Genomic DNA, 26,888 nt, shown 5'->3' with positions numbered 1-26,888 from the left:
CTTCCCGGCTCTGCGCGCCCCGCACCGCGGCCCGCAGCCGCCGAGGTAAGCACCGAGCTGCGGCCCGGCCCCCGCCGCCGCCGTTACCGACCCCCGCCCCGCAGCCCCCGGCCCGGCCGCGCCGGGGACCCCCCCCCTCCCTCCGCCCCGCGCTCAGCGCCCCGCTCCGCTCCGCTCCGCCCGCCGCCGCGTCGCCATTTTGCCGCTCGCTCTTCCCCTTCCCGGCGGCGCGGCCGGGCCGGGCCCGGGCCTCCCGTCCCCGCCGGCCCTCGCTGGGCCCCGGCAGGCCGCGGGCAGAGGTGTGAGGCCCGGTGCGGCCGCGGCGCCCCCCGTGTCCGCTGGGGCTGCGGGACACCCGCTGCCCGCCTCGGCGCGGCGAGGGCTCATTGTCCGCCGGGGCCGCGCGTGTGCTTTGCCCCCCCGGGGTTCCGTGCCCGGGGCTGGGAGAAGGGGAGGGATTGGCCCTAACGTGCTGCCGACACAAACTTCACCGTGCCCGGAGCGGGAGCTGTGCCCTCCGCAGGGGTGATGGAGCACGGCTGCCCCAAGGCACGGCTTTGCGGGGCGTCACCAGCGCCTCGGTCCCTCGGTGGGAAGCCTCCGGAGAGGGTGAATCTGATCCGTGCCAAGGAGACTCCATCGGCTTCGTTCCCGGGAGGTTGCGGGGCCGTGGGTCCAGGTTGGCAGTGGAGTTGCAGAAGTGATGGGCAAGGCAGCGTCCTTTGGTGTCGGCATCCGCGCTGGACTTGTCGCATCCCTGCCCGCATCCTGCCTGGTCCGTGGCGCCGTGGGCAGGGGAGCAGCTCTCTCGCCTTTGGAGGTGTTGGTAAATTGGAGCACATCGATGGGTGGCCAGTTTGGGTCCAGAGCATCCATAGCGATGGGACTGGGTTGGGAGACCCGCCAGGAGAATCAGTGGTCAGCACCCATGGGTGGCTTTCCTCCTGAAGCCATGAGGCCATCGTGGAGCTGAGAGGGTCACAAGCATCCCTGGCTGTGTTTGCGCTCCTGCAGACCCGATCCGAGGTCACGGATGGGTATTTATCCATGGAATTAGCTGTCCTTTTCCACTTTATTCCCACTTTCCAGGCTGTGCATGGAGAGAAAGAGCCCACTGGGGCTGTGAGCGCCTGGGACACTGTTGTTCCTTAAACCGGGCAGAGAAGCACGTGGCTGTGCTGGTGGCTCCGGAGCGGTGCCCTTGGCACAGCGGGTTCCCAACCTTCTCTCCCTCTTTCCTGTGGCCACAGGCTTCCTCCTCACCCTTGCTCTCAGCACCACCAGCTCAGCCTTTGCTCGTCCCACGCTGGTCCCTGTGTTGGCACGGGAATTCTTTCCTGGAGCTGGAGTGGGACACTCGGGAAATGCTGCTGCAAACTTGTAAGAAGTCACCTAAGAAGAGCTGGAGGCTTGATCAGTGAAGTTCCTGCTATTCCGAACCTTCCCACACCACATCCTCACCCTGCCGATACCTTCTCCCATTTCTGGATGCAGAAGGGTTTTCACCATCACAGAAGCAGGGAAGGGCACGGGCTGTTGCCCAGTTTCAGCGTGTGTTACCCTAAAAGGAGTGAGAAGTTTGGACATCACAAAGCAAGAACCAACAAGGGGCTGTTTTTTGCTCTCTGCCCCCGGGGCAATTCCTCTGGGAGCTCTGGGGTATTTGGTATGGAAAAGCAGACGTTCAGAACCTCTTATGCTGGCTGGAAAGGATCCCTTTGAGAGGACAGATGTGTTGAGGGGCAGAGCTGAGCTGAGCACCTCGTGCTGATGGTTTTGGGCAGGCAATGTTGGAGGTGATGCTCAGCGTCGCTGCTGCTCCGGTGCCTTGGTGTGTGCTGCCATAGGGCATGCCGGGTGCAGGACGTGGGCACTTGGCCATCACTGGGGTCTGCCCTGTGCCATCACCCTTTGCGAGTGCTCCTGGAGCTGCCCAGCGAGGTGGACACGGAGGTTCGTGGTCCAACAGCAGCCCTGCACTGGGGTCTCATTGCTTGCTGTGCTGGTGGCCACCATTCGGTGTGTGGGGTCCTGCTCTGCCTTTGCCCTGGTGCTCACAAGGGGCAGGGTTGCATTTCAGCACTGGCCCAGGTTGCTGTGTGCGTTCCCCCCTTGGTTTACACCCTGTTGTAAAGCACTGAGGTCTTGTTCCAGCTTTCAAGTCGCTGGTCTTCCATGAGTCTTCTTTGAGCAGCTTGTCTGAGCATCACTGAGAGGTGCCAGGAGACAGCAGAGGAAGGAAGGGACTGGCATGTTCATCCATGGAGGGTCAGGGATGGTCTCACACAAGTGAGAGTGGAGCTGTGATTTGGGAAGGGGCCGCAGGGATCCGAGCATCCCCACGGGCAGCTCAGGTCTCCCATCAGAAGACTCCAAGTTAGCTGAATCAACGCTGCCTGCGTTCACCAGCACACACCAGAGAACCTGTTGCCAAGGCTGGAATGTCTCGCTTGATCCCATTAACCTTTGTGTCCCTGCCACCACATACATGTCACCAGCCGAACGCGTGCCGGAAGCTTTGGCCAGCTCTGGCAGCACGTGCGCTGCATGTGATGGGCCTGATCCCGCATGGAAAATCCCTGGGGCACCTCAGAAAGGACTGATGGGCCTTTGTGTCTTACGTGTTGATGGCGTGGCCGATGAGCCGGGATGCTCTCCTGACCTCTGCATCCCTCTGGGGACAAGGAGAGGCAGGATGAATGCGGATGCTCAGTGCATCCAGTCCGTTGAGTTAAACGGTGCCAAGTGTGATCTTGGTTGGAGGAATTTGGGAGGAGGAATCAAATCTCTCTGTGTGGGTTGAGCATGGGTGAAGAAGTGATTAGTTGGCACTTCCCATAGTCACGCTGTCAGTGCCTGGCTGAGATCAGCGTCCCGTCCCATCCAGGGTCTCATCCATGGTGGTCCAGGGAATCACCTCCCAAGAGCCTGATGCTCCCAACACAGCCCCATCCTCAGATGTGTCCTTGCTTATGCTGTTGGGAAGGGAGGAAGGTGCTTGAACCCACCCCAAGGCACTGCCAAAGCAGAGGGCTGTCCTGCTGCCCGCTTCCGTTGGGAGCAGGCGTGGGCCTTGTGCGATAATGCCTGATGTTCATTATTTATAGAGCAGCCAAATTGAATTATTAATAGGGAAAATTCAGATAACGTCCCCACTCCTCAGTTTGTAACAGTTTCCCATTAATAAGGAAAATTGGAAATTTATCACTACATCTGCTCATTAAAACTCACTCCGGTTTTCTTTTTCCTTGGGTGTCTCAAATGAAAGGCGAGGAATAAACGACGAGGAGAAAGCCATTTATTCCCTGCTTCTCGGGGCAGAGGCAGCCCATCATTAAAGTCTTTGCTGTTGGATGTGGAGGGGAAACCAGCCTATAATAAAGCAGCTTTTCAGCCATGTCCGTTGTGGCGTTGCTCGACTCTAGAACAAACCCTGGGAATCGCGTCCTGCTGCTTCTCTCTGTGGGACTCTGTCGGCTGTGGGATAGAGCCCGGCTTTCCCTCCCTCCCCAGCAGCTCTCCTTGCGTTCAGCATGTGTTGCTCCCGGCTCCGAGGAGTGAATTTTAGTGCCTCTCCTGCTTCTTTCAGAGATGGCGGATTCCTATACCTATAAAGGTGGAAGGAAAACTGCAGGCTCGCACAAACCCGCTGCCAGCAAGGAAAGCAGGACAGAGACAAGGATAAACCCACCGGCAGAGCTGCCCAAGCTCGGTAAGGACATGGTTTTCCTTTCCGTGGAGGTGGATGGGGCAAAGGGGATGAGGCTGGGGGGCAGGATTGGGGGGGGGGGGGGTGGCTGCCATAATGAAGGGGTGTGAGTGCATCTGATCGTGCCTTTGCTTTAATCCACCGGGGAGAGCTGTGCCGGTCCAGTAAATCCCCTTGGAGCTGCAGGGGGAAAGGGAAGGGAGCGATGGAGCCGGTGTCTCCCTCGGTGGCTTAACGAGATGGGTGTCTCGCCGCTGTTTATCCTGCTGGTAGCTGAGTGGGACATCAAAGGAGGGAAAAGGCTTAAATGAGTTCAGCCCATCTGCTGTCTCCTGGGTCGGGGAGGCTTCCGAGTCGATGAGCCCCGGGGGAGCCGCTTGCTAAGGGCTGTCACTCTGATGGATGGCTGATTGCTCTATCCAGGAATCTCCAGGCCTGAGGAGATTCGTTTCCTTCTGTCTGCTCACACTGGGCTCATCCACAGAGGGGCTCTCACTGCCTTTACGGTGCTCAAAGCCAGGTTGGGCACAGGGGCTTGGAGCAAGCTGCTCTAGTGGAAGAGGTCCCTGCCCGTGGCAGGGGTTGGAGCTGGATGGGCTTTGAGGTCCCTTCAACCCAAACCAGTGTGGTTCTGTGGTTCTGTGATAGTGAGCGGTTCCTGCACCCTGGGTGAGGGTCAGACCCCAGTGATGTATCTGGGACCAGGCACCCAAAATCAGCAGCTTTGCAGGGAAATGCCTGTGCCCTAAATGCTTCCCAAATGTCCCTCTTCCCTTGAGGGGCTTGAAGCTGTAATTGCTAACAGGGGGCTATAACTTATTACTGATGGGAATGAGCTCCAGCTGTCCCCAGTATGAGCATACCTGTGTTCAGGAGTGGTTTTCCCTGCACCACGTATTAGCAGCCCTTTTTTAGCCCTTGCTTCTGGCTTGGATGGACTGAAAGTGATGAGGGGGAGTGAAGGACACTTTGTGATGAAGATACTGCATTGTTCTCGCTGGGATGGGGCTGGAGGTGGAAATGGCTGACAGGGCTCGTGTCATCGGGGTGAATTAAGCTGGATGCAGTCACTTTGCTGGGATGCAGCAGCCTGTTGGCACAGGGAACATCCTTCCCAAGCCAGGTCTTGGTCCGGAGAAGGGATGGGATTTCTGTGCTCAACAGCCTGCCCAGACACAGATTTCTTTTGCTAAGTGGCGTAGTTGTTGAAGGATTTCTTCCAATGCAAGTGGAAGGATGGATTCCAAAGCACCCCCTGGCTGTGCTGAAACTGCTCTGTGGAAATGAAAGGAGATGTGTCAGTGGGTACCAGGAGAAGCCACTGCCTCCTGTGCAGGTATCTGCGGGTGTAGGGGCTGTGCACTGAGCTGCAGAGGAGCTGGCATTGCCTTCCAAAGGGGAATCTCCATCCTTGCCAGGGCAGGGACGCTCAGCCCAGGGCCCTGTGTGTGTCCATAGACTGCGTGGAGCGAGGGAAGCGGGATTGCAGCAGGTGATGGGCGCTGCCTCTGTTTGCAGGGAATGCAACCAGTGACAAATCCGAAGGCAGGAAGAAAGGACGACCCAAGGCTGAGAACCAGGCACTGAAAGACATCCCTGTAAGACCCCGGACCCTCTGCTCCCCAGTGCCCTCCCTGCCTTGCCCTCCACATCTTCCTGCACTGCATGCTCCAGCCAGCCCCATTCCAAGGTTAAACCTGCCCTTCCCGGGGGCTTAATCATCAGAGCAGCCTTGCTGTGGGCATAGCAAGATCTTTGCCCCTCCATCCCCTCCATGCAGGCATCCAGCATCTTCCAAAACCCTGGTTAGGGAACACAAACCCCCTCCGGGCTCCCCTTCCCAGCGCCATGCCCAGATGAGCTGGATTCTCTCACAGACACGTCAGGTTTGACTGGTGATCTGGGAAAGGGGTGATTTATTCCCCACAGAGTTGTGCAGTTTCATTCCCACACGGACAACACAGGGAGCAGTTTGTCAGGAGAGCGTGGCCATGGGGTGATTTATTGCCTAGATGAAATATGGGTGATTAAATCACTTAGGTGGCTTCTAGCCTGATTTATTCCCTTAGCCTGGCTGGGAGCGTGCGTGTGCTCGGGGAGGCACATTAACCTGTAGAGCCTGCAGCATCTGTCCCAGCTCCTCTGGCTGGAGGGAGCACCACTGCACTGCAACACAGCCCTGGGTTCCCTTTGGGGCTGGAAGGGTTGGACAGGGATGATCAGAAGGTCCCATGTGGCCCCTCGGGATGCAGCTGGACGCATGCTCTTCCCTCACCAACGCGTCTCGTGTCTCCTGTTCCCAGCTCCCCCTGATGAACCAGTGGAAGGACGAATTCAAAGCCCACTCCAGGGTGAAGTGTCCCAATGCAGGCTGCTGGCTGGAGTTCCCCAGCATCTATGGCTTGAAGTACCACTATCAGCGCTGCCAAGGGGTAAGGGGACCAGAGGGATGCCTCTCCTCTCCAGTGCCCTGCTCATACCTTACCCTCTACAGGGTAAAGCCCCTCTTGGGCCTTATACCACCAGGAGAAACATGACATTAAAACAGGGAGGGCATGGCTGGGCCAGAAGTGGTTCATGAGATGTGCATGAGGGAGACTGGGGTCCCTCCAGCTCAGTGTGAGGTTTGGCTTTGGGGATCGTGGGCTGTTGGTAACCATTTGGAGGGGCAGAAGGATGCTACCCGTGATGTGTGTGCATACCTGCATCAGGAAAAGCCCGTCCCTTTCATGGCCTCACATCCACGCTCCCCTGTCTCTCCCTGCTCACACAGGGTGCAATCTCCGAGAAGCTGACGTACTCGTGCTCGTACTGCGAAGCTGCCTTCACCTCCAAAACCCAGCTGGAAAAGCATCGGCTCTGGAATCACTTGGATCGGCCCGTGCCAACCAGCAAAGCAGAAAACAAAGTGCCCAAGGCCATTGGGAAGAGCAGTGGCAAGAAAAGGTACCAGGCTGTGGCTGGGCTGCGTGGCGGTGGTGTAGGGATAGCTGGGAGAAGGGGAATGTGCCCACCTCCATTCCCCATGATCCAGGCTGGCGAGGCGGGGGGGGGAGAGGTGTCAGGACATCTGTGTAACAAGCCCTCTTTAAACGAGCCCTCTGTGCTTTGCCCTAGAGCTGCTGAGAGTTCAGCTTGCCCCACCATCCATCCCAAACAGGCAAAGACGGACAAAGCCGTGGGCCAGGGCCACGCGGAGAATGGCGAGTGCCTGGCGGAGAGCAGGGAGAGCAAGGAATTCCACATCGCCGGAGCCGAGGCCATGGCAGCCGCCACCCCCACGGCCAAGTCCTCCAGTGGCAAGGACACCATGCAGCAGGGGAGCAGCCAGGCCTCGCTTCAGGAGGAAGACCCCGAGAGGATGAAGCACAGTAAGATTAGAGCCCGGGGCTACGCTGGTTCCAGAGCGCAGAGAAGGGGTGTCCTTGGGGAAGGGGCTCTGCTCCAGCCACTGCGAGTGTCTTCCTGAATGTTCCCAAGGTTTAGCATCCGGGTGACTTGCCCCCAACTCAGTTTCTTGTGGCTCCACTGGGACTTAAAGCCTGGTGGTAGCTGTGGTAGGTGTATGGGGGTCTCCGAGGTGCCAATACAAGAGGGACGTGGAGCTGCTGCAAGGGCTCTGCTCTGGAGCCAGGCTGAGAGAGCTGGGCTGGGTCAGCCTGGAGAAGAGAAGGCTCCTGAAGGGGAGAGCTTAGAGCAGCTCCAGTGCCTGAAGGGGGTGCAGGAAACCTGGAGAGGGGCTTTGGACAAGGGATGTAGGGACAGGCCAAGGGGAATGGCTTTAACCTGCCAGAGGGGAGGTCAGCTGCTGAGGCTGTGGAAACCACTTGGCTTCTGGCACAAGACCAAGCCACCACTTCCACTCTTTGAAGGAACCCTGGATCCCGTTATTTCTCCTGGGGTTTTGGGGTGGGAAGCAGCATCCTGATGCTGTTTGGTGCCACATGTTTCATCGTGGTAAAGGCCTCCTCAAGGCGATCCACTCCTGACATAGAGCACGTGCCCACCCCATGCCCTGGTGCTGCTGGATCCCCCTGGCAGTGCAGGTATTTGACCAAATCTCTCTCTCTGTTTCTCTCTTTTGAGTCAGGAAGGAAACAGAAAACTCCTAAGAAGTTTACGGGGGAGCAGCCGTCCATCTCGGGGACTTTTGGGCTCAAAGGTAATAGAGGGATGGCTCCGGTGGCTCTAGGGTTGTAGCTTCATCGTGGGGTGTTTCAGGGAAGCCCCTTTCCCAAGAGCACTCCCTGGGGAGGAGGAACGTGACAGACACATGGGGACATCACATGGGAGGAGCTGGTGCCTTTGACCATAGGGGTGTTGTAAAGGGAATTGAAGGCGGCGGTGGAGCTGGCACTGGTAACAGCCCTGGCTGCTCTGCTTGGAAGCCTGTTGCTGGGAATTAGGGGAAAGAGGATAGGATCCGGGTATGTCCAGCTGTATCACAAGAGAAATGAGCTGCTGACACAAGCAAGGCACGAGAAGCACCAGCTCATCATCATCATCCCACCATCCTGGGAAGTCACAGCATTTCCAATGGCATCGAGGGGGGGTTCTGTGCCTAGAAAAGCTGCGTGACGCATCCATCCCTCAGATGATGCTCCAGTGCTGGTCGCCCACAGTCAAGAAGATGAATTCAAGGGAGAAGAGAAGTGTTGCTGGGATGTTTCCTGTGAGGAGGCTCAGGAGTTGCTGTTTCAGCCTGTCAAAGCAAGAGCAAGTGGGACTGTGCTCATGCTCCATAGGTATACCCAACTGGGATGGAAACCAGGAGCATCCCTGCTACGAGAGCAACTGGATTCGGATTGCCCATGAAATATGCTTGATGAGGGAAACAAAAAGTGGATTTCCAGGCAGGAGGCAGCACCTTCCAGTGCGAGAGGCACTCGGGGGAGAGGCACTAATGGCTTTGAAGGACTTAAACACGTATTGATGAGCAGTCTGGATGTGGTCTCTGTGACTGCCTTTCCCCTTGCTCCTGGGATGTCTGGGGTTGTTCCCCTTAACAGCCCCACAGAGACACTGCCACAGGCTGAAACGTCTGCTGTGGGTTCCTCAGGGAGAAGCTGGTCCCCCACTGACCCACTTCCTCAGGTGGAGAGTGAAGATGAGGCAGGCATTTGCCTCCATCCCCTGGGCTCAATGTGGCAGTTCTCTCCCCAGAGACAAGGCTGCCACCAGCCCATCACGGGTGCTGTCTGCATTCAGACCCAGGCTCACAACCCACGCTTTCAGAGGGACGTGGACCCTCTGCCCCTCACGTTTTCCATTTCTTGCATATGCCAAAGGATTCTGTGTGACAGAGCAGGATCGGGCAGCACTGCTGCTGCTCGCAGGCTCCCAGCACGTGCTGACCCTCCTGCTGCTCACTTCACCCTGCTTGGTGCAGGGATGATGCTTTGGTGGTTGGCAGCGATGCCTGTAGCAGGCTGAATGGGAAGCACATGCTTTGCCCAGGCAGGGATGAGGCACAGACAAGTTGGGATTGTGGATGTGTTTTGGGGAAGCTGGCGGGGAGCCTGGCACTCTGCCTGCACGGAGAGCCCTGCCTTTGATGCCTCTCTGCTTTGCAGGCAGGCTTGGTGACGGTCACCAGCAAGCCAGGGAGCCAGACCAGCTTTCCTCTTCCCCATTTGCCTGTCATCCAGTCACCCCTCTTCTCCTGCTCCTTCCTGCCCCTTCCCAGCGCACACTGGGATGGGAAGAGATCCATGTGCATCATAACAAGTGCATACAGATCCAGGGATGGAAGGTCCTGCATCTCTCTGGTGTCCAGGATCCCAGAGTTTACCCAGTTTTATAAGAGGGACCACAATTCCTTGGCGTAAGCAATCAGCCTCTCCAGTGCAGGAGCAGCAGCAGGAACTTCACTTTTATATCCTGCATTTGCTGCTTCAATTCCCCATTTCAGTTCGCCTCAAAGTGCCCTTCTGCCTCCTCCTGTCTTTCTCCCAGTCTTCCTTTCCAGCACCACTTTGCCATGGTGTTTCCACAGTTCATAAACTGCCTGGGTTGGGGGAGACGATTCTCTTCGGAAACCACCCCAAGCTGTTACGATTGCTTGGCGTGATTCTGGACCTGATCCCATGTGCACATCCTTGGCAGGGCTGCAGCCAGTTTGCTGCCTCTGGATTAGTGGAAGGGATTTTTTTCCCTTGCTAAATGGGAGTTGGTCTCTCTACAGGTCTCGTTAAAGCAGAGGATAAGGCAAAAGCTCATCGAGCCAAGAAGCTGGAGGGAAACACCAGCGTGGAGGAGCTCAAAAAGAAACCTCTAGGAGCTGCTGTGAAGAAGGAAACGGCTGTGCATCTACCAGCAGGTGAGGCTGGGGGAGGCAAAGCACGGGAGCAGGCATGTATGGGCCCCACGTTCACCTGCAGGTCCTATATCCCTCCTTGCCCAGCTGGGTGAGCTTTCCAGCAGGTTTGTGAGCAGAAGCAGCACAAAATCCAGCTCTTTCCACCTGGCTTCGCTGTGGCCACACTTTGGGTCAGGGAAGATGGCATTTTTCTAACCATCATCTCCAAGAACGATGGCAGTGCAAAGCTCTAAGCATGGTTATGTCTTCTCCGAGGCGCATCCTACATCCTAGCACAGGTTGCTTGCCTTGCCTTAGGAGCTGTGACAGCAGGAGGAACGCAGGATGTGCGAGATAAACACAGCTGCAGTGCCTTGCACTGCTTTCAAATGCAAACAGATCACCCGGAGAGCTCAAGAGCTGTGCAAAGGCATCCAAATAAACAGACTTGGTGGGTTTGATTCAGGCCAGGCTTCCCTTGCTGGAAGCCCAGCATCGCTGTGCTGAGAATCAGTGTGAGCTCTGGACCTGGAGCAGGTTTTGACCCCATGAATCCCTTATTTTAGGTAGTTTTTAAGCCAGGCACAGCCATTCAAATAAGCAGATGCTTGGAAGCTAGCACTCCTCTTGCTGCCTGTGTGTCTGCTGGGAAGGGGATCGCACCCATCCCAATGGAGCCGAGATGCTCACCTTTGTTTTACTCCTGCTCATTGTTTCATGTGGCAGGGGGAGGTTATTCCACACATGGCAAGGTCAGGCAGCCAAGGCCGTCATCATGTTTTAACTCCCAGCTTGCAGGATGTAGCAGGGTTGGAAAGGGGGGGGGAAACCTCCTTTTCCCTATCAAATGCCACCAGGTCAGATATATGAAGAGACCCGGGGACCAGTTTGTTCAGGCAGCTTCAGGAGCTGTGGGGCAGGTAGAGCTGTGTGGTTTGTGCCTGGTTTGGGCTTGACCTATGCCTGGGAGAGTGTTTCTTCTTTACCATCAAGAACTTTCCCCAATTCAGTGCTTTTTAAGGTGATAAACAAGGCTCACAGCAGGGTTGTCCTCAGCCCAGGCAGGCTGGGGGCTCTGTGGCTGGCTGTAACACCTCTCTCCTGTCCCTCACCAGCAAACCCTGAGGACCAGTGGCAGCGGGAGATCAGCGAGAAGGGAGAAGTCGCCTGTCCCACCTGCAGTGTTATAACCAGGAAAACTATCGTGGGGCTCAAAAAGCACATGGATGTGTGCCAGAAAGTAAGACTTGCTTTATCCAGTCACCCACATATGGATTGTGTAAGGGAACGGATGCATAGGTGTGCCACTCATAAATGTGTACTGGTGCTCGGGGCTGGGGTTGATCTAACACTTGCTGGTCATCTTCAGAGGGAAGATGATTGCCTCGCATCGATTCAGAGGGAATTAGACACCTAATTCCCTGGAAGTGTTCAAAAACCATATAGATGGAGGCCCTTAGTGACCTGGTTTAGTGGTTTCACTGGGGTAAAGGTTGGCCTTGATGATCTTAAAGGTCTTTTCCAACCGAGATGCTGAACCCCTTTGTGGTCTGAGGCCCTGGCCCCGGTGTCTCCAGGTATTTCTAGTAGCTAAATGAATAGCTGTGAGGCTGGAGAGACTGTTGGAGCTGTGTCTAACCTGGCCTCCTCCTGAGTGCTGGCTGAGGGATTTCAGTGTCCCACGCTTTGCATCAGGCCGGATAAATTGTGGCCGAATGAGAGCACGTCTCGGGGAGGCATCGTGCTTGGATGGGCTCAGGCGGGCTGTCAAGAGCAGGGCTTCAGTAACGGTGCAGTGAGCAATGGTCTCTGTGCCACGCCACCATCCATCAGAGCAGAGGATTACGTCCTCATCCGTCACCTGGCGCGGTGCGGAGCCAGCACCGCAGGAAGGCAACGTGGGATCGATGCCTCCTGCTTGGAAAACATGGGGCTGGGCTTCGATTCCACATCCATTTTCTGTGAATGCCCTCCTCAGCCTTTGCCTCTCGATTTAGTGGGAGGCTGCTCTCCCTTTCAAACCCTGGACTGCAGCGATGCTGGGCAGAATCAGAATCCTGCCTCCTCTGGTGTCCTCCAGGCTGCGGTGGAGTGGGATCTTGGCCATCACTGCTCATGTCTCCTGTGCTTTGGAGCATCTCCCAAGCTAAACCAGGCTCCATGCAGGCCTGCTGAGGAGCGATAGGCCACTGTAAATAAGCTTCATCCCTTCAAGTGGGTGTTTTGTCACCCTTCCTTGGGAGGGACAGTCCTTGCTGCGGCTGGGATGCTTCGCAGAATCCCTGCCAGAGCAGTCTGTGGTCCATTGAGGACGGTCCCTAAGCTCTGGGTGTATGACCACAGGCCCAGCTCTCAGCATTTCACCTCTAAGAGGAACCTATGGCACATCCGTAGGGAGGTCCCACTGCTACAGGCATGTGGTATACCCACCAGAAGTGACCCTGGAGCAGAGGCACTCTCTCAGCTTGCTCTCTGCTTTAATGACTGAAGTATTTCTTAGCTGGACAATGGGAAGAGGATGTGCAGGCTCCCAGAACTCTTATAAACCAACAGAAATTGGTTTCTCCATTCCTTGCTTGTCGCTGAGCAGTCTGCTCTGTTTCCCTTGGGTTTGGAAAGGAAATAAGGGATGGGGACAGTGGCAACATGCGGGGGCCTGAAAGAGGCGAGAGCAGGTAAATCCTGCCAGTGTCCTGGGTCGGAGGGCTTGTTAGAACATGGACATGGCATTCTTCAGTGTGGACCTGAGGGGTAAACCCCAAATTGGCTGGCATTGGTATCTGGTGAGTTAAGTGGCTTTTAGCATCCACCCTGTTAGGATCAAGCGCTTGGGTCTGGAGCAAGGTTAACTGATGGGAGCACAGGTACATGTGAGTCGCTCCCAACTGGCTGCAGTGAGTTCATTCTTCATTTCCCCAGGACTTCGGGATGAGGAGGGATTTGCAGCTCCATCTTCATTCCCTCTCCAGCTTCTAGTCCAGGCTTGACTGAAGGGGGAAGTGATGAAGGTGAAGCATCAGCCAGGCAGGAGGAGCAGGAACGGCTGCAGCCATCCAGGCACCAGTTCCCTGTCAAGACATCCTGTCTCTTGGTGCCCAGAATGTTCACCTCCTGAGTCAATACATGCTGGTACCTGCCCCAGCACGAGTCATGTTCTGCTTATTCACTTTGCAAGTTCCCCTTGCACATCGGTGTGTGCATTCAGTGCCTCTCCCCAGTCACTCAAGAGGCCAAGTCAGGTCAGAAGCAGAGCAATAGGTGGTGGCAAGTGCTCTGATTGTCCAGCAGCATCTGGATTTCAAACAGCCCAGGCACCCAGAAAGGGGTTTGTACACCAGCACCTGCAGTAGTTAATAGTGCTGCAGAGCACAGTCCTCTAACATACTGATAGATCAAAGCTGCTCCTCTGTCCTAACCCTTTAACAGGAGAACTCAGATACCGGGTCCAGATGTTTGCAGCCAGCGGGGCTTTAAATCTGCATCCAAAATGGAATGTTTTCCAAAGCCTGGGGCATGTGGGTTTGATAATGGTATCCAGGACCACAGAGAGAGCACCCCTGAGCTGCAGGCTGGGACTGAGATGGGCGACAGGGTTGCCTGCTGGGTCCCGCTGCTGGGTGCTTGCTGCCTATGGGGCTTAGTGACAAGCAGCCCTTGGAGGAATGAACGGTGGCCTCTGCCCCCCGGGGTGACTTGTCTTTGATTCCTTCAGCTGCAGGATGCCTTGAAGTGTCAGCACTGCAAAAAGCAGTTCAAGTCCAAGGCCGGGCTGAATTACCACACCATGGCTGAGCACGTCAGCAAGGTAAGAGCTGGGCTGCCCTCTTCTCGCGCCTCGATTCTTGATGCAGATGCAGGAGGTGAGGCTCTCAGCAGTCTCTTCCCTTTGGGTGAAGGAAGGGTTCACACCATCACCTTCACAGCATTTCCCATGCTGCTTAGTCCGGACAGTGGCCGAGCGCAGCCGTTCCTTCCCTGGCAGCTCCTTGTTGATCCTGGGAGCAGAGCAGAAAACACACCAGGATTTCAAATCCCGGGATGGGGGAGATGCAGTGAGTGCGGTGAGGTGGATTTTGAGTGGCAAAGCTCTGCCTCCAAAACCGCCTGCAGAGCCGGGGCTGATGGGCTCTGCCTTGCACGAACCTCTAAATCCAGCTCTCCACTAAGAAGCAGGCACAAAATCTCTCATGGATAATGTTTGGCAGGTACCAGTTTAGATGCTGTGCTTGAAAACCTGGTGGTGTACCTCCAGGATACCAGGGCAAGGCACAGCCTCATCTCTATGTGTCCTGTGCTTACCAGTTGTGACTTTACCTGTGCAGTAATCTCCTGCTCTTCAGTCTGGCTGGGGAATCCTCTGTGCAGGAGCTACTCCTGAGTTTCTCAACTGGCCCTTTGGGTGCCAGTGCAAGAAGGGCATGAGCAGGTCCGGCAGCTGACAGTGCAGGTGTTGGTGTGTGGTGAAGCAGTGGGAGATCCAGCTCTTCTACGGCAGAGCTTTCCCACCTCCTCCTGCCGCAGAGGACACGAGTAAATGGTTGACTCTGTCACTTCTGTTACTTCCTTGTTTCCAGCCTGTTCCTGTGGAAACCCCTGGACTTGGTGAGCAGGAAGAGCGGGAAAGGCTGAGGAAAGTGCTAAAGCAGATGGGAAAACTGAAATGCCCCAATGAGGTACAAGAACGATTCCTGTTTCTCCTTCTGTGAAGGGTGGAAGGAGTGCTCCCCAGTGCAGAGGGGGACGTGCACTCTCCAGGCATCCCTTGGCACGTACTCCACTTCTCCACCTTAGCTCAGCCATCCCGGTCCCATCCTGCTGGCTCTGTGCGCTGGGGCAATGGGGCCTCCCAGCAGGAGGGGGGGCACAGGGCAGGTTGAGCAGCACCGAAGGGCAGGTTCTGCTTGCTGAGCTCAGGAAGGGGCAGAGCACAGCATCCAACCAGACCAAACCACGCTGAAAACGGTGGTGAGCTGCTTGCAGACAAGTCACCACCAGGGCGTGTGGCAGAGGCTTGGCCCTGTGGGTGCTTGGCTCAGTGCAGGCAGTGCCTCCCAGTGCCTCCTGTGTGTCTGTCTGGAGGGCTCTGATGCTGTGTCGGGGCAGGTAGAGCCAGAGACAGGGGATGCTCCCTCCGTCCTGCACTGCCGTGGCTCTTCAGGGGTGAGGGGCTGCTCAGTGATCACACATCACCGCAAGGGGATGGGTTGGTGGAGCTGTGTGTGGAGGGCTCTCCTTGGGTTGTGTTCCTCCCTGGAGCAGCGGCACATGAATCCCCAACCTTCCTTATCCTCTCCTTATCCCTGCAGGGCTGCGTGGCCAACTTCTCCAGCCTGATGGGCTACCAGTACCACCAGAAGCGGTGTGGGAAGCAGCTGGCCGAGGCCGACAAGCCCGTGTTCAGCTGCCCACACTGCGGCAAGAAGTACAAGTCCAAGGCTGGCCACGACTACCATGTGCGGTCAGAGCACACGGCCTCGGTGAGCCCCCCGGATGCCTCCACAGCCCAAGGAGTGGGGCCATCCCCCCCCACGGGGGACTGCAGAGCTGCAGAGCCTCTGGGCAGGACAGAGCCGGGCAAGGCAGGTGCAGATGTTGAACCGATGCTGTTGTCTCCTTCGCATCCCTGTGCATGCGGTGTCCGGGGGGGTGGAGGGGGGGACACAAGCTATAGACCCCTATGAAAAAGCAGGAGGCTGTTTATGGGAGCAGGATGCTCGGCAGTGTTCCCTTTCCCTGGTGCCCGCAGGGCTGTGCTCCAGTCCCACCCTGCATCCGTGCTGTGCAGGGAAGAAAACCAGAGCTCAGGCCACTCCCTCAGCAGTAAGCAAGCGCCGGCTGCTTGCCAGCACTGGGGTGGCAGGATGCGTCCCTGGGGAGCATCCTTTTCTGTTCTCTTGATGCCTACTGACAGTGCATCCGACTCTAATAAACTCCCTAACTCAAATAAACGGAGACGTTTATACACGTGGGAGCACCAAAGGATGCAGTCAGTCTGATGCTGGTGGCTCTTCACCCCCCCCGCATGATGCAGGTCGTGCCAATGCGGAGCCCAAACCCCAGTATCCCATCGCAGGGGGAGCTCCTCTTCTCCCCTCGGCATCCCCATCCTGACTCTGTCTCTTTGCAGCCTCCGGAGGAGCCAGAGGTGAAGCCAGAGCCTGGTCCCATAGAAGATTTCGAAAGGACCCCGAGCGGCCGCATCCGTCGGACGTCGGCACAAGTGGCTGTTTTCCACCTTCAGGAGATAGCCGAGGATGAGCTCGCCAAGGACTGGACCAAGCGGAGGATGAAGGATGACCTGGTGCCTGAAACAAAGCGGGTGAGGAGCCTTTGTTTCTCCTCTTCTCTTGCAGCAGCTGTACATGGAGCTCCTGGGAGGAGGCAGCGTGGCTCAGGGCTCACGTGTCTTGTTTCTGTGCGTTAAATCAATTAGCTCTGATGGCAAATCTATTGCTAAAGAGCCCACCCAGCCTCAGCAGTCTGGAGGCTCTATAAGAGCCTGGCAGCCTTGCCCGTTCCATTGCCAGGGCTCAAGTCTAAATGGAGCAAAAGGTGATGCTTTGTGGGCAATGCAGGGATCAGAGGGTGTTGTGGAGAGAGTTCAGCTCTGGTCCATGCTCAGCAGTGAAGATGGCACTGGCAGCCAAGAGGAGTGTGTGGAGAGAGTAGAGGTGGATGTGAAACCATTTCCCTTCCACTGCCAGAGAGCGAAGATGCTCCAGGCGGAATTTCCTCCCTTCCACATGGAGGTGATTCCCAACGTAAAGGGAGCTGGAGCCTGGAGCTGCAGCATGCAGTGGTGCACATGTGTCCTGGTGCTGTGAGATCTGTGTGGCCAAGTCGGTGCTCTGCTAGAAGTGAGCTTCATGGAGGCATCGGAGTAACACGGTAACCCGAACATCCCTCCTGGCTGTGGGAGGAGGTGATTCCTGGGAATGTCCTGAAGATGAAATTCCCTCCAGGAATGCTCCTCCTGGACCATAGAGGGAACGGAGCAGCAGCAAATCATAAACCTCTTCAGTGTAAAGGGGGGAAAAAGAGGAGTTGGGGGTTTTTAATCCTGTGGTCGATGCTTTTCGGTGAGCACCAGGACTGAGCCCAGAGGCGCCGCGTGAGTCTCGGCAGCCTTTTCCCTGCAGTTAGATCCCAGGTCTTTCCCTTGCTCCGAACCCTTGGGCATCTCCTGTCCCGTGCTCTGAAATTCACCGTTGCAAAGATGGGAGCAAGGGGCAGAGGGCAGCGGGATGAAGCTTTGCGGCAGCAGGAGAGCATGGCAGTGCTTCTGCCACGAGCACACCCAGTGCAGGACAGCTCCAGCCCAAAGGATGGACGGGAGGAAAGGAGCCCAAGTGCCAGAGCCAGCCTGGAGGAGCGATCCCCAGGGACAATGCGTGGCACCACAGCACAGCTTCAGTCAGAGCGCCTGCCCTGTCCTGGTGCATGTGTGTCCCCAGCAGAAGTGCTGCTCCATCATCCTGCAGAGAGCTGGAGCAGCTCAGCCTCACTCAGCTCCCATCCTGCACGCAGTGGGCAGGTGAAACCAGAACAGAAATAAACCACCATCTCCTTTACCCTCCCGGGCATCCCGTGAAGCAGCTGATGCAGGAGAGGATCCAGGCATGGTGCTGCCATCCGCCCTGAAGCAGAACTGAGGCTTTAGGGCCACAAGTGATGCAAACCTCAATGCTTTGGGTGCTGTTGCTGCTTTCCAGATGCCTTCGGCTGCGCTGCATTCATAAGGTTAAAAACTCAAGCCCAAAGTAGCTGTTTCATTTTGCATGCAGCGAGAGGGGAGGTGTGATGCTCTCTTCTCCCCCTTCCAGCCTCAGCACTTGCATTCCTCTTTCCTCCTTGAATTGCTCCCCTTAGTCTTGACTTTGGACATTTTCTGTTTGAATGGGGGGAGTCCCAGGAGCTCCAGGCCTGGACAAGGGGCCCATGTGCAAGCTGACGTACAGAGGCATCATAAATGAGCTGCTGGCGTAATCCTGTGTGAAATGCTGCTGCTGCTGGTGGTTTTTATGAGGCATTTCTTGTGTTACGTTGAGTTGAGCGCCATCTCAGCACTAAAACCCAAAGAGGGTCGTTGTGAGCTTGGAGGAAGCAGGGTGGCACTGAAGATAGGCAGTGGGAGAGCTGGATTTCAGAGGAGGTCAGTGCAGTGGGAGCTGCCTGCAGGTACATCCTGCAGCGACTGTCACGTTCCCTTGACAACGCTCACATCAGCTCTTCAAGTCTGTGCCATTCTTTCCCGACGAGTGATGCTGAAGGAGGTGGGAGGCAGGATTTGGCTGGGGGGGGAGCCTGCTGTCTTCAGCACGCTTTGTGCCTCTCATGCATCGCTCAGGACCCCTCGACGTTCACGAGTTGCTTCAGATCAGAACGCTGCCCTGGCTTGGACCTGGGGAGAGGGGGGGTGTGAGGGATCAGTGCAGATTTCAACTGCTCCTGCATCATCTCAGCAAGACCTGGGCACTTCCAGAGATGGATGCTTCCCAGCTCTGGCCTGTGACCAGTGATGGCTGGATGCGCCCAGACGTGCTGCAGCACAGGATGCGCTCCATCCCCAAGCTCTCCAGTTACCCGCCACAATCCCAGCAGTCAACATGGCTTTCAAGGGAGCTGATGAAGAAATCCAGCCCTCCTCTCCATCCCTTTGCCAGGCAACAATGCTTTTCCCTAGGGAGAGGCAAACAGCTCCTCAGCAAGCCGGTGGGATACAGGGGTTCACAGCCCCACTGCAGCCCCTGCACCATGCTCTGCCCTCGTGGCCACGTGGCAGCCAGCCCTGGCCAGGGAGAGGGCCGTTGGGTTTGGATCCCTTTGGTGGCCCGTGGTGGGATGCGTTTGCCTTTCCCCTGGAGGGTGGATTCCTTCACACCAAAGCAATGGCATTAGAATAAACGATTGCTGCTCCATCCCAGGCCCTGCGCTGCTCCATTCTGCACTAACCAAATCCAGCACTTCTAAATATACACTGGAGCCTTCTTTTCTCGCTGGGATCTTTCTTTGCCTCTGGATAAGCTGAAACAGATGGGGTGTTTCACAACGGCCGCTTGCTGGGGATGGCAGATGGGGAAGGGCACACCCCTGCTGCTTTTCTGGGAAAAAATCCCCTTTCCAGAAGCTCCAGGAAGATGATGCTGATCCTCGACCCTCCTCTGGCCTTCGCTGGGGCCATGGCGTGACCAGGAGCATCTCAGGGCTGTTGTAGAAGGAGCAAGAGGCCAGCGGGTTCCTGGCTTGGTGGTGCAGGCAGGCACTGGTGGGTTCTGGGGGGGTGATGTCCTTACCCATTTTAGAGGCTGCACTGGGAGAAACAGTCTCCTTGAGCAGAGGGAAGAGGCATTTAAGAGGCAGGAGGGGAGAAAACACCGTGGACATCCCACAGTTTGGTTGTGTGATGCTTTCCCTGTAGAGCTCAAGGTGGGATTGCTTGTTTCAAGGTGCTGTGAGCTTTGCGCTGGAGATGGTGATGGCTCCTGCAGCCCAGGCAGCTGCTGTGTTGCAGAGAGGAGGATGCAGAGCTCTTCTATAGGGTGCGAGGGGATCCTGGTTACATCCCAGTGGCTTGGGTTTGGGTGTTGCTGCAGCAGCCTTGGAGACTGCATGTCTCTGTGGGGCTGGGCACTGTGTTGTGGGGTAATGAGGGTCCAGAGCAAAGGGCTGCCATAGGCAAATAACGAAGCTAAAGGGGAAAAGTCACCTCCAGGCTTGAGCTGTTAAGAAGCCCCCTCCTGGCAGCAGGCTGCATTCCAGAGCAGAAGAGCCCAGCTCGGGTTTGTCCCCCAAAACAATGGCCCTGTGATCTGGGCAGGCACCAGGCTGAGCCCTGTGGACTCATGTCACTGATGGGCTGAACCGGATCCCAGCTCAACGGGGACCGGTCCATCCTTCCTCCTCCTGCTCATGGTGTCACCCGGCCACCCGGAGCCACGCAGGGGACCCAGCTGCCAGCCAGCACCCCTGGGTGAGCCTTGGCCTCGCATCCAGGACAGCATCAGCCGGGGTTTCCATAGGGGGATGCGAGAGCCTCGCGCTGGGGACCTCGGAGAGGCTCCAGGGGCGCGTTGTTGGCCGGGGCCGAGGCAGCTGCATGGTTCTCATTTACTGCTCTGCGTTTAGGGGAAGGGGAGAGAGCCTTGAAATATGAAAGTTAATGAAACAAACCCATCAGTCAAAGAAAACGAGCCCTTCCCAGCCCAGCATCCTTCGACTGTTCACAAGAGATGGGCCGCAGCCAAAACCGGTTGTAATCGTTTAATGATTTGGCCATGAAGATTTTCACTTACAGGCTGTTTGAGGAAAATAAATGGGGGGAAAAAAAAAACCAACCCGGAGATTTAAATATTCCATGCCTGGGGCTCCCTCTTAATAGAGACATAAAGATGACTTTGACATTCCCAGAACCGCAGCGCCCTGGGAAGGCATGGGATTTGCATGTTATTGTACAGGCCTGCTGGAGGAGAGCAGGGAGGGATTCTTTCTCCAGAGTGGGAAGCTGGAGCAGCAGAGTCCACGTCTCTGAACATCCCCCCCCCCTTGTCTCCTCCCCAGGGATGTGCAGAGGGAGAGGCTGTTGCTGGGGCTGCGTGCGGTTCCTCTTAGCTCATTCGTGGGGTTGGTTGGGTTTGACTCTCGGTATCAGTGGCAGAAAGGGACTCCTGTGTTATCCCATGGAGGTGCCATTGCCTTCCTCAGGCTGGGGACCAAGCGGTTTAGGTCCGTGTACCATCCCAGAGCTTCAAAGAGCTGGGCTGGCATCTCCCCCGGCCACGGAGCACGACAAGAGCAGCACACTGGGGCTCGGGGCATCTTCGCATCCAGTGCTTAGGACACCACTGCACAAGGCCCTTTGCCCCTCACATTGAGCCTGGCTCTCTCCAGGCTCCCTTCCCCGTGGCCACGTGCCGAGGTGGGCCTGTGGATCACTTAAATTCAAGTGGAAATGAGTGGTTGGTGCCCGAGCACTTGGTGAGAGCTCCTCTTTGCAGGGAGGTTTGGGAGCAGCCTCTCTGGGGGAGCTGGACAAGGGTAAATCCATGTTCATCAGCACATTCAGGAAAGCCTCCGCTGGAAAAGAGCTCCAGCTGCCTCCCTGCAGCATCAGAGCCAGGAGCTCCACGTCCTGGGGGTGTTTCAGGAGCAGAGCCTGGGTTTGCATCTGTGTGAGTGTTGTTTGTGCCTCCTCCTTGGCCAGCCGGATGCATTGAGCTCAGAGGTGCCTGTGCTGTGAAGTCCATCACTGTGCAATGCCATGGGCAAAGCTCTCCCAGCTCTGCTCTGAACTGGGGCAAGTCTGGGGCTGGAGATCCAAAAGCCATCGATCCTAGAGCTCTCTAGAGCTGGGAGACCTGGTTGTGCAGGCAGGGGCTCAGTGTCCCCTGTTGATGGTGACACGGGGACGGGCAGAGCCCAGCCCCACAGGTAGGAGCAGGCACAGGGATCAGGCAGCACAGAGATGCCACGGCCACGTTTGCTGCTGCTGCCCATGCAGCAGTGGCACTGGGAAGGCCGAGTCTCTGTGCTGAAGCTCCGAGTCGTTAATGAAGCAGTAATTAAAAGCACTTGGAAAGAGCAGCCCTGCCAGAAGGAGAGGCAGAGACACAAGAGCCTTTCATTGTTCAGTTGTGCCCATTCATGGATGGAAAGCAGCCATGGAGGCTCTCGGTGTCCATCCCCTCTGTTTGCTCTCCCCGTTACAAAACGTGGCAGAAGGGGTTTGCTGATGGGATGCACTGAAAACGCAACGGGGCATGGCCCTGCAATGGGGCATGGACCCGGGAGCGGGAGCAGGAGCAGGATCGTCCCCTCTCCTGTTTGCCATCAGCTGGAGGTGGCTGCAGCACCCCTGGCTCCTGCTCTGGTGTGCCTGGAGGGAGATGACATCCCTGGGGGAAGCCTCCCAGCTCATTTTCAGCTCAGTTTCACTTCTCCTGGGGTGGGAGGGGGGGAAGCAAGAGCCATGTGAAGAGCAGGGAGCCCACCAAGGCCCACACTGGTGTGTGCAGCTCTGCTCACTGTCTTCTATTGTTTGCAGCTCAACTACACCCGACCGGGGCTTCCAAAGCTCAATCCCAGGCTGCTGGAGAACTGGAAGAATGAAGTGAAGGAGAAGGGCCGCATCAACTGTCCCAACAACGTAAGGACCGCCTCTGCTCGTCTCTGGCCTGGCCGGTCTCAGTCTGCAGGAGGAAAGGGGAGGTTTGGGGGCACAAACCCACCGAAGCCAGGTTCTGTTGGGCCCCAGATGGAGCTGGTAGAGGCCCTCCTCTCAGTTCATCTCCGAGGTGGCTGATGTGCCTGGTTGAAGCGTATCCCACCTTTGGTGTGCTCCAGCCACTGGGGTTGGGGATGAGGCCACCCTCTCCCCATGTTCCCTTCGGGCTGATGGTTTAGTATCACCCCATTCAGGCTCTGGAGCTGCCTTTGGGAAGCTCCCGAGATCCGGACAGGGTGAAGGCTCCACGTTCTGCCCTCCAGAGCCTTTTCATGGGGGGAACCTGCTTTACCCAGAGCCAGGCTGGGGCTGGTTTGAAGCTGTTTCCTTTTGAAGCCCTGCGACAAGCACAGACCCCAGGGATGTGCTCCATGGGCTCCATCCTGCTGCAAAGCACAGCCTTGGCCTGAGCTGGCGGGGAGGTGACCTCCACCCTGGTGCTGGGCCCTTGGTTTATCATCTCAAACAAAGCCTGGCTAAGGGGGGTCTGAAGGAGGCCTCGGGGGGATGCTCTGGCTGGTGAATGGCACTTTGAAACTGGTCATGGAGAAGGGAAGGCTGCGTGGAGACCTCAGAGCAGCTTCCAGTATCTGAAGGGGGCTATAGGGGTGCTGGGGAGGGACTCTTCATTAGGGACTGCAGTGACAGGACAAGGGGTAACGGGTTCAAACTGAAACAGGGGAAGTTTAGATTGGATCTAAGGAGGAAATTCTTTCCTGTGAGGGTGCTGAGGCACTGGAATGGGTTGCCCAGGGAGGTTGTGAATGCTCCATCCCTGGCAGTGTCAAGGCCAGGTTGGACAGAGCCTTGGGTGCCATGGTTTAGTGTGAGGTGTCCCTGCCCATGGCAGGGGGGTTGGAACTGGATGATCTTCAGGTCCTTTCCAACCCGAACTGTTCTATGATTCTGTGCTTCTCTGCTGCTGCCAGGGTGATTTCTGTCTCCATTAAGCATGTGCTGTGGCTCCAGGAGCTCCTGTAGCCCAGCAGGACCCTCCCGGCCGCTCACAAATGTACGTTTTCCATGGAGACATTGAAAGGAGACGTTTGTCATCCCGTTGCAGAGGGATGTGCCCACATGACTCCCATTAGCACTAATAGGAAACGTGTGACCAGAGCCCTCCGCGTCTCTGAGAGCATTAACCTCACGCTGCTCAGCCTGGACCCGTGGCCTTGCTGGCACAGCAGGCTCCTGGCCCCGGCGCAGAGGAAGGCACGGAGCCGATGGGGGGGATCGTGGCAAACCCTGCTTTGTTTCTTCCTGCAGTGCTGTGAAGCCATTTACTCCAGTGTCTCGGGGCTGAAAGCTCACCTGGCCAACTGCAACAAGGTGGGTCCCTCCGCTCACAGCCTTGGGGTTGGGGTTTATGGTCCCCCCCTGCCCCGGCTCGTTTGGAAGCAGCAGGCCAAGGGGCAAGGGCACAGGTTGAAGGAGTGTGGCCACTGGGAGGGCTGGGTGAGCAATGCCGCTGTCACGGCTCAGCCTGGTGTTGCACCATCCCCGTCAGCTGCTCAGCCTCAGCACCATCCTCATGGGCAGGATCAAAGCCCCAGCTACAGGCAGATGAAGGCAGAGAGGCTGGAGCTGAGAAGGGATGGAGGGGACTTGGGTACTGGTCCAGTCTTGCAATGCAGATACCTCACCCAAGAGCCCAGACCTCTGGTGCATCGAGTGCCTTTGGGACGGGCAGCATCCTCCTGCCTCAGCATCCCCATCCCACCACAGCTCCTCCTGGGTTCCTGCAGCCCCTGGGTCATGCACAAGCCTTTGGCTACCCAGCGTGACTGCAGCAGCTCAGAGGCAGGGAGCTGGGCGCTGGGAGCTGAACCTTCCCAAGGCAAATGGGATCAGGAGTCTTTCTCCACAGCCCTGCAGCCCCTCTGGGAGCTTCCCCAGCAGGAGGGATGCTGGTGTGGTCCCTGCTGGGGATGGAGCCGAGGCCGAAGAGGCGGCTCCTGCTCTGTGCAGGGCTGAGCAGCAGTGCTGTGAGCTCCGGTGGCCTGCAGCCACCACAGGGGAGGGATGCAGAGCTCAGCGTAGGTCCCTCCGATTGGAACTGAGAGCTGGTAAAGCTTCAAGCATGAAACGCTTCCAGCTGCAGCTTCCATTGAATGGAGCTTCCAGGAGGCAGCTCCAGCACATAGCCCGTGGTTATTAAAAACACAAACTCCAGCGCTAGCTGGAACATCAGCCCCTAATGAGATCATTTAGAAAATGGGCTGCAGAGATCCGGCAGAAGAGGCTGTGTTTGGGCAGGATAAAAGTGCAAGGAGAGGAGGGCAGTTCCTTTGCTGGCCTGCAGCACCAGGCAGCCCAGCAGCAAACGGGGCCATTTCCTGCCTGGTTCTGTGCGCTGAACACGCTGTTGCCAGCAGGACTCTGCCCTTACAGAGGATTTAGTTTGGCAAAGGACCCACAGCCCACCAGATCTGCCGTAAATCACAGCCCCTCCAGAGCTGGGCTGTGATTCCTGCTCTAAAACCCTGCAGAATTGGTTGAAATAGAGCGAGAGCCTCGCTGAGAACAGAGGATGCTCCCAGGCAGCACCCGGTCCTCAGCGGGGATGGATGCTCCACGCTGATGCCTCTTGCTGAAGCCAGCCTGCAGCAGGGCCAGCCCTGCCCGCATCCTGCCTGCTCCTGAAATCAAAGACCTGTCTTAAGGCCAGATTTACAGCACGGAGGAATTCCCAGGGAGCTCATACATCGCCTGGAGGGGCCCATCCATAAACCCCTCGTCAATAGAGAGCACATTATCTCTGCGGGTGCCGTGAACTGCGGCAGAGCAGGAGATCAGTCATCCCCACAAGGGCCCTAATGACAGGAATCCAGCAGTGGCTGCATCTCCGACAGCCTCCGAGGGAAAGGAGGTGAGTCTGTTGGACATCAGTGAGATGTGGTTCAGCCCCAGGAGATCACAGATCTGCTGATGGAGAGGAAATGGGGCAATCACTCGCCCCCCCCCTGCCTCGGCAGCCTCCTGCACACCCCGGGGGCACACACACGGTGTCAGTGGTGACTTGCAATTGGTGCCTGGGACACACAGGCAGCAAAACCTGCTGCTCGCTGCTCACAGGGCCTGGCACTTGGATGCTTGACCCGGTGCCACCATGGGGACTGCTGCAGCACAACCAGCGTGGGCTGAAATAGATGTGGCACTGAGGGCTGGCAGAGATCTGGTGTGTTAGAAATGAGTGTTTCTTTTCTGTTTCTCTTTGAGGTTTAAGCATCAACTTCCCCTCGAAGAGGGGGAGCAGGATGGAGGGGGGGTCACCATGGTTTTGGCTCTGCATGTGGCTACAGGAGGATGCTCTTGTCTTGCAGGGGGACCACTCGGTGGGCAAGTACCGCTGCCTCCTGTGCCAGAAGGAGTTCAGCTCCGAGAGTGGGGTCAAGTACCACATCATCAAGGCTCACTCCGAGGTAAGGAAGCGGATGGGGATGCTCCGGGCTGGTTTGTGCTCCATCACACCCATCTTCGGGCTGCCCTGCTCCATCCATCCATGTCTCCCAAGAGCAGAGACAGCAGCATCAGTGCTGTGATAATGCAGGAGGGACATCCCTGTCCCCCTTTGGGTCCCTGTCACCCATAGGGCCCATTGTGGCTGCTCAGCCCTGGCCAGCAGGGCAGTGATACCAGTGGGGCATGAGGTGGGCTGTGTGTGATGGCCACAGCCCCAGGACGGTCCCTAACCCCCGTGTCCCCCCACGGGCACAGAACTGGTTCCGAACCTCCTCAGAGGCCAGCCGGAAGAAGAAGAGCAGGGAACCCCTTTCCTGCAGCAAAGAGGAGAAGAAGAAAAGCACAAACGGGAAGAAAAGGGGGAGGAAACCCAAGGAGAGGCCTCCGGAAACGTCCCCGAAGGGCAGAGAGGCCGTGGCAGCAAAGACTAATCACAAGAAAACCCTCGAGCACTGGGAAGGCTCCAGAGGCAGCCCCGAGGGGGACGAGCGTGGCCCCAAGCCCCCGAGCCAGCGCAAGGCAGGAGCCAGTAAGATGCCTGAGAAGTGAGCAGCTCAGAGACTCCTCTCCGAGGATTCGTTTACAGCCCAGGGTAACAGGGTGGGGGGGTCCCGGTTTTCTGTCCCCCCCCTTCCAATCCCACCTCCCCCCCCCCCCCCCCCTTTTTACAAAAAAAAAAAACAAAAGCAAAAAACAACAACAAAAAAAAGGGGACAGAAAATCCCATGGAACCACTTGGAGCAAATCCCGGCCCTTGTTTCACACTGGAAAAACAACCGGATCGAGCAAGCTGGACCGTTCTCCACCCCCTGCCCATGTACATACCCCCCATCCCTCCCTATTCCCTGACTTCCCTCCCTATTCCCTGACTTCCCTCCTTGCTCCCTGCACCAAACTGGTGACGCTTGAGTGAAAGAGAAGTGCAATAGCAGCAGGATGCCCTTGCCTGGGCTCTCTCTGGCTGCATGTGCTGGGCTGGGGGCTGTCCAGGCAGGCTCCGAGCTGCATCCCAGCCCCTAGGGTGATGTTTCCAAAGATGTTTGACCCATGCATGCAGGCGGACAGGGGCAAAGGGATGGCAGGAGGATGCTGGCGGGATGTGGTGGTGCTTTCCTTGGGATGTTGCAGCAGGGACCTGCTCTGTGGCATTGGCTTTGTGGCTGGCTCGGTGCAAGGGGGTTGTTCCAGGGGATGGAGCT

At 57.0% G+C, this 26,888-nt stretch overlaps 1 protein-coding gene across 2 annotated transcripts; it reads left to right on the top strand.

The window, feature by feature from the left end:
- On the top strand, positions 1-26,360 carry ZNF512B (zinc finger protein 512B). 2 transcript variants are annotated; one of them, XM_061442105.1, is made up of 17 exons: positions 1-45; positions 3,590-3,712; positions 5,228-5,307; positions 6,013-6,141; positions 6,483-6,655; positions 6,827-7,080; positions 7,800-7,871; positions 9,894-10,028; positions 11,123-11,247; positions 13,720-13,812; positions 14,582-14,680; positions 15,314-15,484; positions 16,135-16,326; positions 22,048-22,149; positions 23,494-23,556; positions 25,551-25,649; positions 25,945-26,360. In XM_061442105.1, the coding sequence occupies exons 2-17, from the start codon at positions 3,592-3,594 to the stop codon at positions 26,236-26,238; spliced, it is 2,202 nt and encodes a 733-aa protein (XP_061298089.1). In that variant the 5' UTR covers positions 1-45; positions 3,590-3,591; the 3' UTR covers positions 26,239-26,360. The 2 variants fall into 2 exon arrangements, with proteins under 2 accessions (XP_061298089.1, XP_061298090.1); XM_061442106.1 differs by lacking the exon at positions 1-45 and having other exon boundaries at positions 3,571-3,712; positions 15,314-15,598.
- The last annotated feature ends 528 nt before the right edge of the window (positions 26,361-26,888 follow it).

The sequence above is a fragment of the Pezoporus flaviventris genome, unplaced genomic scaffold (genome assembly GCF_033815535.1).
Source record: "Pezoporus flaviventris isolate CSIRO_AGI_PZ_B2104156 unplaced genomic scaffold, CSIRO_AGI_Pfla_v1 ptg000213l, whole genome shotgun sequence".
Classification (NCBI taxonomy): Eukaryota; Metazoa; Chordata; class Aves; order Psittaciformes; family Psittacidae; genus Pezoporus; species Pezoporus flaviventris.
This window is presented reverse-complemented; position numbering and strand designations above follow the sequence as displayed.

Excerpts from the sequence above, each read along its gene's own strand:
- ZNF512B (XM_061442106.1), top strand. The coding sequence starts at position 3,592 with ATGGCGGATTCCTATACCTATAAAGGTGGAAGGAAAACTGCAGGCTCG. Across the intron at positions 13,813-14,581 it reads TGGCTGAGCACGTCAGCAAG|CCTGTTCCTGTGGAAACCCC; the intron begins GTAAGAGCTGGG and ends CCTTGTTTCCAG. Across the intron at positions 14,681-15,313 it reads AACTGAAATGCCCCAATGAG|GGCTGCGTGGCCAACTTCTC; the intron begins GTACAAGAACGA and ends TTATCCCTGCAG.